Source organism: Nicotiana tabacum, chromosome 13 (assembly GCF_000715075.1).
Source record: "Nicotiana tabacum cultivar K326 chromosome 13, ASM71507v2, whole genome shotgun sequence".
Lineage (NCBI taxonomy): Eukaryota > Viridiplantae > Streptophyta > Magnoliopsida > Solanales > Solanaceae > Nicotiana > Nicotiana tabacum.
In genome coordinates this window covers 92,057,382-92,070,092 of record NC_134092.1, presented here as the reverse complement: position 1 = coordinate 92,070,092, position 12,711 = coordinate 92,057,382, and the positions used below count along the sequence as shown (strand labels likewise).

Below are 12,711 nucleotides of genomic sequence, written 5' to 3'. Positions count from 1 at the left end.
CACACTTTATATCCTCAACTCACTACTTTCGTTTTCAAGAAATTTTATAGATTATCGACAACAAAGAATCTCTAATCATGACTTTTAGTATACCTATGAGCAATTAAGAGTCTTAAGCACATTGAGACTTCTTACACAATTTGGCATAATAGCCTTCACTTAAAACATTACTTGGAGTCATAACATTTTTATACCTAGCTCATACTTTGAAAACATTCCCGAAGGATAACATCATATGATAAGAGCATCCGAAACACATTTTGAACGTATTCTTTTCAACACAAAGCTTATTCGGAATAGTTAATTTATAAAGAATAACTCGGGACTTATAAGAACATCATGAGATTCAATTCTAGGAAAGAAGTTTAGTCAATATACCTCGCTTTGAGCTTTCCTTAAATTTCTACAATGTTCCGAAAATTCTAAAAATCCCAATCTATTTTGAGACATAACAAAATTGAACCATAATTAGGAAGATATTCATGGTCTCAGCTCATTTGAGCATTTTATCAAACACTAGGCGTGCAAATTTAACTACAAGGTTCTTCTACAAGATTTCCTTCACTCCTCAACCCAATCTTTACCCATTTTAGCTCAACAATCTTCCCACAAACCTTATTGGTACATTCATGTATAAATAATATTCTCATACCCAAGAATCATATCCTTAATCAACCATCTTCTAGCCAAATTCAAAATTGAAAACTAGGGTATGGAACCTTACCTCTTAGATGAAGAACTTGTGAGATTTCCTTGTTGAATTTCAAAGCTTGGACAAGATCTTGATGAACAAAGCACTTGAGCTTCTTCCTCTCTCTAGAACACTCTCACTTCTCTCTATAATCATCAGATAATAGCCTCAAAATAAGCCCCAAATACTATTTATCAAAATGGGGTCGGGTTATAAAAATAGGAAAATAAACCTTCCGAACTCAGGTCTACGGTCGTACAATGAACCGCACAATGGGTATGCGGGTCGCACAATGGACCGCAAAACTGATGCCCAGAACTGGGCTGCACTAGTCAGGTCTGCGACCATTTTGCGGTCCATAGACCACTTTTGCAATTCACATAATGATTCTGCGATCGCACATCTGATCGCAGAATCATATTCTTCCAGCCTTTGGTAATATGGTCATAATTTCTTGTAGGAGTGTTCAAATGACGAACGGTTTGAAGCGTTAGAAGCTAGACTCGAAGATATTTCATTTGATAGACTTTTCATCACATAACACTTTATATATATGTATTTATGCTCGTCCAAAGTTTAGTCTTGTGCGTACTCATTTGGAACTTTAGTCTATCATGTAATTTGCATCTTAACTTAGACTTAGGGCTCTCCTTAGACTCCACACCACTTATAATATGCCTCGTACACTTATTATCATATCCAATTGATATCCATCATATTATTAGTCCTCGTTTGCACAAAAAATAATATAATTAGCACACATCAACTTTCTTAATAGCGCTTAAGTACTTTAAAATTTTCCGGGGTGTTACATTCTCCCCCACTTAAGAGCATTCTCCTCGAATGTTTTAAAAGTCACTTTTAATAATAGAGTTACCATCCTTTTACTTCCAATCATTATGCATAGGCACTTATGACTACATGGGTCTTATACTTCTTTTCCAATATCTCAACTTACTTATGGCTCTTAAAATTTGGTTATCTTTACAAATTCTTAAACATTTTGGCAGAGTTTTCCCTATAAATGGGCCTATCCACCTGTCAGAAAATCCCAAAAATCAATCCTAAACAACATATAGATAACACCACATTGCACCATATACATGAAATCAACAACTACGATTCTCGAGGCCAACTGTATGACCTTGCTTACCTTGGTCATATCCGTGACTTTTCCTCCCTCCATTACGAGGACAATTGGGCACCTCACACATTATGCCTGTCATGTGCGTCATTCCTTTAATCATTAGGCCTTTCTCATTTCGTAGCACGATGTGCAACATTCCTTGGTATTAACAAGGGAACTCCGATACTAACTTGGAACCTTAACGCACGATCAAGGATAGAATAAGAGAAACATTTCCTAAATGTCGTTATAGCATCCCTATTATAAGTATGGCCGGCAACATACTGATAAGAGGGACTCTACTAATACATCTCCATGACACCTTAGGACTCCTAAACCATGCTCTGATACCAAGTATGTCAAGCCCCGAACTCGAGGAGCACGACCGGCGCTCAACCGAGTAAACCTAGTCGAGCAAGACTAATTAACATTAACCTCTCATCATTACTCATGCATGATTTACCATAACATAATTATATTTTGACTTTCATATTGAATACTTTTGGCTCAATGGCCTAAAATTCTCTTCACGATGGGTACATAGCTTTATAAATATCTGTAAATACTGTGAACGTAAATACATGACAAAACTCAAAACTTTAAGTACATAACCCACAGTATACATGGAGCTTCTATGACAATAGATACCTATATACATAAAATGAACTAGACCCAAACACCCACTAGAACTGTAGCGGGCTCACCATAAGCTGAGTAGTGAAGAAGGTCCATATCAAAGATCCATATCATCTTTTAGAAGTATACCTGCATCCATTAAAAGATGCAGCGCCCCCGGCAAAAGGGACGTGAGTACATGTGGAATAGTACTCATAAGTAAGGCAGTCAAAGCAACATATAAAAATACGGTAACTCAAATAAGAGGCAAATAAAGTACATCAAGAAACTACGAAACATCCCACAGGATCGCATTTCAAGTCTTATTATACTTGCATCATTCTAAACTTCTTTTAGGACCAACTGAGCCATATGAACTATACGTGGAATACATAATATAGTGTAATTGTAATAACATGTACAAACAAGGCCAATGAAAATGGCACTTTCCTCTTTTATTTTTCACATATATATTTCATAGTCCGTCCTTAGTGTTCCCATATCATAGTATACACCTATGCGTCTCATAGACCGTTCACAGTATCACCTATATAATATACCTATTTAAGCACTTGAAAATACAACATGAATATGATGAATCATGGTAACAATAAAAAGGCTTAGATAGCCATCAACGTCGAGCCAATTTACTAAGATCTTCCATTAATCATTTATAGATATTAAGTCGGGGATCCTCTATAACCACCTTCACACAAAGCGGCCCTGCCTCCTCTCCCCAACATATGCGGCTGGAGGTGTATCGTGATACCACAATCTCTATACAAAGCGGTCATGTGGCCTCACCCCAATATATGCAGGTGGAAGTGTATCACAATACCACAATACCTACACAAAGCGCCTCTGCCGCCTCACCCGAATATATGCGGATAGAGGTGTATCACAATACCACAATCCCTACACAAAGCGACCTTGCTGCCTCACCCCAATATATGCGGGTGGAGGTGTATCATAATACCACAATCTCTACACAAAGCAATCTTACCGCCTCACCCCAATATATGCGGGTGGAGGTGTATCACAATACCATATTCCTTACACAAAGCGGTCCTACCGCCTCACCCCAATATATGGGGGTGGAGGTGTATCACAATACCACATTCCCTATACAAAGCGGTCCTGCCGCCTCACCCCAATATATGAGGGTGGAGGTATAATCCCAATCACAATACCATATATAAACTCAAGGCGACATAGTTTGTCATTACATTTAAGGTCGTAATTTCTCATATCGTTGGAATACTTCATGTCCATGCTCATTATAGAGAAACACAACTCATTACATTAGCACATGCATGGTAAATCAATAAGTCGATTTCAATGGCACATGGGTCCAATTTCCTTTCTTAAGGTTCATCATCACTTAGCATAGGACATCTCCCTTTCATCTCGTTATTCACTCACTTGACATCTTGAGGCCATTAGCTAAGTTCATGACTCTTGGGGACTTAACGTCGAAGTCATTTACATTAATTATTTTAGTAGCATACATACTATGATTGAAAGAATAGGGACATACAACACCTCATAATTCTTATTTTGGCAAATGATCACATTTCATGTTCATACTATCACTTACTTGTACTTGCCATGGGTGATCATAGGACATCAAGAACATTTAAAATATTTATGAACACCATAGCCTCTCCTCATGAGGGAATAGGAGCTTATAACACATTGGAAACATAAGTACAAATACATTCATAGCATAACCTTTCACACCATATATCACTTCACAATTACTTTCAACTACTTACAACATCATTATTTTATTGACTCCCTTGGCCATACATATTATTCTTCATTTATGGAACTGTGGCCATATATCATATTTTTCACTTTCATTTCTTTACTTTCAAGGATTATCATCATAAACATCATCATATAGAATACTCTTGAAATACCTTTTCCGAAAAAGGGCAATACACAATCTCGACTTGTGAATATGTGAGAACTCAAAACCTATTGGAAATACCTACCAAGCATAGCACTAGTTTGATCTTGATGAACAAAGCACTTCAGATTCTTCATCTCTCTAGAACACTCTCACTTCTCTCTAAAATCATCATATAATAGCCCCAAAATAAGCCCCAAATGATATTTATCAAAATGGGCCGGGTTATAAAAATAGGAAAATGGACCCTCTGAACTCAGGTCTGCTGTCGCACAATGGACCACAAAACTGATACCCGGAATTGGGCTGCACTGGTCAGGTTTGCGACCATTTTGCGGTCCGCATACCAATTTTGCGGTTCGCATAATGATTCTGCGGTCGCATATCTGACCGCAAAATTACATTCTTTCGGCCTTTGGTAATGTGGTCATAACTTCTTGTAGGAGTATCCAAATGACAAACGGTTTGAAGCGTTAGAAACTAGACTCTAAGATATTTCATTTGATAGGTTGTGAATCACATTACAGTTTATATATATGTAGATATGCTCATCCAAAATTTAGTCTTGTGCGTACTCTTTTCGAACTTTAGTCTATTATGTAATTTTCAAGTTGACTTAGACTTAGGGCTCTCCTTAGACCCCACACCACTTATAATATGCCTCGTACACTTATTATCATATGTAATTAAAATCCACCATATTAATAGTCCTCGTTTGCACAAAAAATAATATAACTAGCACACATCAACTTTCTTAATAATGCTTAAGTACTTCAAAATTTTCTGGGGTGTTACAACCACCCAAGTCATTTTCTTCCTCCACTACTCTATTTGTATTCAAAAATCTAGAAATGGGCAATCAATAGCGACAACAAGAACATCTAGCGCCCAAGAATTTGATAACTTTTTGAAACGCAAAAGAAGTACAATGAGTACTTGTTGAGAGTAGTAGTATAAATTTTGTTAGTGGTATAACATAACTTAACCATAGTTATAATATCTTAATTATGTCTATAGTTAGTTATCCATAGTTCATAGTTAGTTATAGTAGTTAGACTTATATAAATAGACATGTTACTGTACAACTACCATAACAAGAAATGAAGATTCACTTTCTTCCTCAACTTTTCTCTTCCACTCTTAGCCGCGATTGCTTCTCTCTTCTGGGTTCGATCTCGTTCCACAAATTTAACATGATATCATAGCAAATTACTAAGCGATTCTAGGGATTTCTTTGTAAGATTGAAGAAAATTGAGAGAATCAGCTTCAATTGTTTCTTCAATTTCTTTCACTTTGGGAACGACGATCTATGATCGGAACCCTAATTTTGCTTCAATTGTGTAATTGCGAGTAGATTTTTGCAATTTTCCATGACGATTGCTGACGATTCCAGTAATAGCACCACCGCAGCAGTGGAACCAGCTGGAACTGTGAATAGTGGGAACTTCTTTCTAGATCATAATCACCCACTTTACTTACATCCATCTGATGGACCAGGCTCGTTGTCAGTTAGTGTTTTGTTAACCGGAATGGAGAATTATACGTTGTAGAATCGAGATATGAAAGTAGCTCTTTTAGGAAAGAATAAACTTTGTTTGATAGACGGTACTACTTTAAAAGGTGATTTTGGACCAGGATTAGCTCATCAGTGGGATCGTTGTAACACCATTGTTACTTCGTGGTTGATGAGCAATGTTAATTCACACCTCCTAACTAGTGTTCTATTTTCTGAAAATGCTCAAACTGTTTGGGCGCAACTTAAGGAATGATTTGACAAAGTAAATGCTTCGAGGCTTTATTACTTACACAAGGAGATCTTTACTTCTACAAAGGGTATCTTTTCTATTTCTGTTTACTTTACCAAATTAACTGATCTTTGGGCTGAATATGATGATATATAACCACCATCTCCTGTTAAGGATTATGTTGAATAGCTAGAATTTTAGAGGATATTGCAGTTCTTGATGGGGTTGAACGATCGTTTTGAGCAAGTTAGAAGTCAAAGTTTGATGATGCCCAGTGTCCCTTCCATTAACCAAGCTTATGTTATGATAGTTCAAGATGAAAGAACGAGAATGATCTCAGGAAACCACTTTAATATGCATACAGGGCAGGTTGGGCATACTGCTATGTTCACCACACAGTCAGGGAACAAGCCAAGGAAGAAGGCATGTTGCTACAAGTTGATAAAGTGTGAATTCTGTAACAAACCAGGTCATTCGAAAGATAATAGCTATAAAATAGTGGGCTATCCATCTGACTTTAAACCTAAAAGAAGAGGTAATGCAGCATCGATAAAAAGTAATGACCCACCCACAGGAAGCAAATAGAGGAGTTCCAACACACATGTTCACAAATGAACAATATTCTCAAATCCTACAACTATTGAACAAAAGCTCACAAAAACACATGCAATGCTCTTTCTCTAAAATAGAATAACAACAGCTATACACTAACCAAAGTCCCCTACACGCACCCACCGATGGACCCGCCAGACGGCGCCGCTCTGGCACATCTGGAAGGTCAATCGACTCCAAATTCAACGCCGAACCAACCTACTGAACTTATTGATCCAAAACTGTCCTATGCTACCAAAGTTGTCTCCACCTCGAATGCTCCGACTCCCCAAAATTGCCATGGCAAGGACTCAGTCATAGCTACTCACACCACTCATAATGGAATTCCAGCGGTTCTCTTCAAAGCAACGGATTATTATGGTGTTATGGCCGAAGAATGCAAGCTCATAATTATTGGGCTATTCCTCAAACCAAGGCCACAAATTGACAAAATTAGGTCAAAATTCAAAGAGTTAATATCGATTAAAGGCTCTGCCAAGATTGGGGTTTATGACAACTATAATGTTTTCCTTTATTTCACCAATGAAGAAGACTTTAACTAAGTTTGGTTTAAAAGGGTGATTGAAATGGAAGGGCAGCAGATGTGGCTGCAAAAATGGTCCCCTGATTTCAAGCCTGAAGAGGAACTGCATATTGCTCTGGTATGGGTCCTTCTTCCTGGTTTACCTTTTCATATGCACACATGGAACTATGTTAAATATGTGGTGAGTGCAATTGGTACTCCCCTTGAAATGGATTTGGCTATTAGAGGAAGAACGAGGCCTAGCATGGCTAAAGTCAGAGTTGAAATAGACCTGCTTAAAGACCAGCCAAATTCTGTCTATGTTGGACAGACATACGACAATGCTCCTCAGAAAGGTTTTGTGCAAAAATTAGAATTCGAAGGCATGCCTAAATACTATAAATTTTATCGAAAGATGGGACACAATATGATCAACTGTAGAGCTCTAGAAAGGAAGAAAGCTGTTGAAAACAGAGAATTAGAAGCTCAAAAAACTGTGGCAAATCAGAGTGATGAAACAAAAGAAAATGAAATTGATAACAAACAGAATGCTTCTGAATATGGCAGTGCTATAAATAATGATCAGAATAGTGACAATAGGATACAAAATCAAGTGGAACAAAAGAGTGTTGATAAACTGGAGAATCACCATCAAAAACCTTCAAGCAATATCAAAGATAGATCCAGCAGAAAAGTTAAGAAGCGCAAACAGAAGAAATTTCCCAAGAAGAAATCTAAAGTTATCTTCAAACCTATGCTCAATATGTCTGATGTCACAAACAGGGGTAAGAAGAACAACAAAGAAATCACAGTGGATCTTAAAAATTTGAATCAGGAAAGTGATCATGAAGAGGCTAATAATGAACAGAGGCAGTCGAGTAACATTAGAAAGGGGGATCACTTTGGGGATGCCAATAATCAAGATACTTCTGGTAAAAACCCAAGCAGTCAGGATCACACTGGAACTTCCAATAATAGTGAAACTAAAGAAACTTATCAGGAATCGATGCAAGAAAATGATGATCAAAATAAAAATGGAGATCAAGAGAAAAGACAATAAGGAAAGAAAGCTCCTACCATGAGATATTATGTCAATGAATCAACCAGTGTTCCTTCAGAGATTTAGAAATCTTCCTTGGATCAATGTGGTAGTTGATCTCAATATAGAACCCGATCCAAAACAAGACAAATATGTTACAAGCCAACAAATTGAAGTGACCTCCCCTAATAGGGTGACAATTATGATTCCAGAAGACCAGATCCAAACATATTCGAAGGAAGGATCCTTTCAGGTTATAGTAGGTAAAAAAAAAGGAAGAAAAAAAGAAGAAAGAACAAAAACAAAGATACTACACCTCCTAAAGGAGGACACTCATGCTGACTTGAATTCTGTTTCCATGATAAGTGTAATATTTTGGAACATTAGGGGAGTCAATACCAAAAAAGCCTTGCCAAGGCTAAAAATGTTGATTGCCATCTATAACGTGGAACTTGTTGCCATTCTGGAACCTTTTGCCAGTATCAATCAAATTGAAAGGTGCAGGAGATTCCTTGGCTATCAACATTGCGTCTCTAATACAAATTGTCAGATTTGGATCATGTGGTCAGGCAACAACATGGCCACTATATTGAACAATCACGAGCAACAACTTACTATCAAATTGGATTATGGGGCTGCTAACAGTGATCTCTATATTACAGTAGTGTATTCTAAATGCACTCCTGAAGAAAGGAGAGATATGTGGAGTAGCTTAGAGTTAACTAATCTACAGGTGAAGGTTCCATGGTGCATTGGGGGTGATTTTAATGTCATTCTAGACCCAGATGAGAAAAAAGGCAGCAGACCTTATAGAATGAGTAAAAGTCTTGAATTCAGTACTTTCATGGATAACTGTGGAATGATGGACTTGGATTTTGTTGGGCCAAAATACACATGGTGTAATAATTGGGAGCCTAGAAGAAGAATATGGAAGAGGCTGGATAGAGTGTTTATCAATGATCAATTGTCCCAGGTTTTTCAAAACAACATAGTCAATCACTTGGCTAGAATTGGATTTGATCATAAACCTATTATAATTCAATGCCATGATTCTAACCAACGAGGGCCTAAATATTTCAAGTTTTTAAATTTTTGGACTAATCAACCATCCTTTTTGCAGGTAGTTGAAGAAGTCTGGAAGAATCAAGTTAATGGAAATCCTTTGTGGAGACTTCAACAAAAACTTAAAATGCTTAGCAGAAGGCTGACTCAATAGTCTAAAGAAGACATTGGCAATATTTTTGATCAAGTTTAATATTAAGAAAACAAAATAAAAGACTTGGAACAGAGTGATCTTATTAACAATAATGGCATCTCTAGGACTGAACTGAATATAGGCCAAGCGGAATACATTAGGTGGATGGGGATGACATTCTCAGGTTGAAAGCTAGGGTGAACTGGTTCAAAGAAGGTAATGCTAATACTAATTACTTTCATAGCACCATCAGAGATAGAAGGAGAAGACTTCAAATTCTCAAAATTAAAGACCACGGAGGCCACTGGATTGAGGGAGATTCTAACATTAGCAAAGCAGTTGTCCACCATTTCCAACAGTTCTTTAATATCAATCACCACTTCAATTATCATAATATCATCAATTGTATCTCTTAGTGTGTAAATGATGATGACAATGAAAACTTCACTGCCATTCCTGACACTGAAGAGATTAGAGATGTTGTATTCAACATGAGTCCTACTAGTGCAGCTGGGTCGGATGGATATAATAGAAAATTCTTCCAAACCTGTTGGGATATCATTAAGGAGGATATTATTGTTTTTGTTCAAGATGTCTTCAATGATAGGAGACTTACTAAGTTTTTTTCTCATACTTGCCTAGTTCTTATTCCTAAAGTGGACTCTCCTAGTAGTTTCTCAGATTTGAAACCTATTAGTTTGAGTAACTTTACGGCCAAGATTATCTCCAAAATCCTTTCCAGAAGATTGAATCCTATCCTAGGGAAGCTCATATAAGAGAATCAAAGTGGCTTTATTAAAGGTAGATTGATCACTGAAAATATTCTGCTAGCCCAGGAGATTACTCAAGGTGTGAACAAGAAGAACATAGGAGGCAATGTTATTATAAAACTCGACATGGCAAAAGCCTATGACAGAATGTCCTGGACTTTTCTGATGGCAGTAATGAGGAAATTTGGCTTCTCCAAAAATTGGATTGACCTTATCTAGGAGCTTTTACAAGGAATCTGGTACTCTATCATCATCAATAGGGCTAGAACTGGTTTTTTCACATCTACTCAGGGCCTCAAATAAGAACATCATTTATCCCTTTCATTGTTTATTATCGGAGTTGAGGTTCTTTCCAGATCTTTTAATGAGCTGAATGACTTTATTAGCTTCACTCCTTTTAGCATGGATCACAGAGGTCCAATAATCAACCATTTAGCTTATGCCGATGATATTGTTATTTTCTGTGGAGGCAACAACATGACTATCAAGCTTATCAAAAAGGTTATTGACAAGTATGAAAAGGATTCTGGGCAGAAAGTTAACAGTGACAAGAATTTCTTTATTACATCCCCTCACCACTGTGCCATAAGAATTAATAGAATCAGAAATGCTAATGGTTATATGGATAAGTCTTTCCCTTTCTCTTATCTTGTGTGCCCTATATACTATGGGAGAAAGACTAGCAATCTCTTTGATGGTATGCTCTCCAAAATTATCAAAAACCTCAATGGATGGCAAGCCAATATGTTGTCTTCTGGGGGGAGAATAATTTTGATCAAACATGTTCTGCAATCCCTTTCCACATACATTATGTCTGCTATGAATCCTCTTAAAGGAATTACTAAGCTCATGGAGAAACACTTTGCAAACTTCTTCTGGGGAACCAATGATGGTAAAAATAAAGATCATTGATCTTCATTGAACAACCTATGTCTCCCTAAAGATGAAGGAGGAGCCGGTGTCAGAAAAATGGAGGATATCATTGATACACTTAGCATTAAAAGGTGGTGGAGATTCAAAACTCAACCTTCCCTCTGGGCCAAATTTCTCAAGAGTAAATATTGCAAAAGAGCTCATCCGGTGAACAAAAGGGTAAATCCAATTTATTCTTATATTTGAAAAAATATCCTCAAAATCAGGAACAAAGCGGAGAGTAACATTAGATGGGAAGGAAAGGTAATTGTAGCTTCTGATGAGACAACTGGACTAGTAAAGGTGCTTTAGCCAATCTTTTATAAGGATGTGGGAGGTCTACTAAAGTACAGGTAAAGAAGTTCTTGGATAATGGAGAATGGAGTAATGGCAAACTCAATGAATTTCTCCCTGATCATATTACTGATAGTATTGCTCATATGAAAATTGGGGATCCAAATGAAGATGACTTCCCCGTTTGGATTATTTCTAATGATGGAAACTTTTATTCTAACTTAGCATGGCACTCTATTAGATTCAAAAAGCAAAAGAATGAGTTTATAAACAAAATTTGGCATAATTCTATCCCCTTCAAAATGTCTTTTATAACCTGGAGAATTTTTAAAAATAGGTTGCCATTTGATGATGTTATTTGCAGATTTGGTACTAATATCATTTCCATATGTTCTTGTTGTTCTTCTGCGCAGGTAGAAATAGTGCAACATGTCTTCAACAGTAGTAATACTGCCAACTTCATATGGAATTCCATTGGAAATGCACTTGGAATGAAACACCAACAGGAACCTGTTATTGCTACCTTCAAGAGATGGTGGGAGACAAGCGCCAACAATAAAGTACATAATCAAATCCTACAGATAGCTCCCACAATCATATGTTGGGAACTTTGGAAACAGAGGAATGCGTGTAGATATGAAAAACATAAGAAGTTTCAGTTAAACACTATGAGACATCAAAACATTTGGGCCTTAAAAGCAGCTATCTCTAACTTTGTTCCCGGTGACTACACTCAGATGGAATGGCCTTTATTATGTGATAAAATTGAGAGACTCAAACCATCCCAAAAATGGATGCAAGTTACATGGGAACCCCCTCTACCAGGAACTGTCAAAGTTAATACGGATGGTAGTTTTAGCAAGAAAAGTGGAAAAGCAGGCATTGGAGGGGTGGTCAGAGACTGCCACGGGAATCTTATTATGACATTTTCTATTCCTATCAGTTGTGATAGTAATACCATGGTGGAGGCTAAAGCAGCTGAGTTTGGAGTGAAATGGTGTAACCAACATGGATACACTAATTTTTCTCTCGAACTGGATTCAATGGTCGTAGCAGATATGCTCGCAGAAGGAGACACCAACAATGTGAAGATAAAGATGGTGATTGACAAAGCTTCCTACATTGTTAAACAAGCTAGAGTTAATGTCAAGCACTGCTTTAGAGAAGGTAATCAGGTAGCGGATTGTCTTGCTAAATTGGCTACCACCACAAATCAGAGGAGATTGTTTCATTCATTCCAACAAATGCCCAACAGTGCAAAAGGACCTTTCCTCCTAGATAAATGACAGCTTCCTAG

At 37.2% G+C, this 12,711-nt stretch overlaps 2 protein-coding genes across 2 annotated transcripts; both read left to right on the top strand.

Moving 5' to 3' along the window:
- The first annotated feature begins 5,715 nt into the window (after positions 1–5,715).
- On the top strand, positions 5,716–6,114 carry LOC142168226 (uncharacterized). The gene is made up of 2 exons (XM_075228882.1): positions 5,716–5,853; positions 5,896–6,114. Exons 1-2 carry the CDS (start codon positions 5,716–5,718, stop codon positions 6,112–6,114), a joined length of 357 nt encoding a protein of 118 aa, XP_075084983.1.
- A 4,496-nt stretch (positions 6,115–10,610) lies between these two features.
- LOC142168225 (uncharacterized) lies at positions 10,611–12,700 on the top strand. Its single transcript, XM_075228881.1, has 4 exons — positions 10,611–11,100; positions 11,152–11,300; positions 11,474–11,596; positions 11,828–12,700. The coding sequence occupies exons 1-4, from the start codon at positions 10,611–10,613 to the stop codon at positions 12,698–12,700; spliced, it is 1,635 nt and encodes a 544-aa protein (XP_075084982.1).
- Positions 12,701–12,711: the final 11 nt, after the last annotated feature.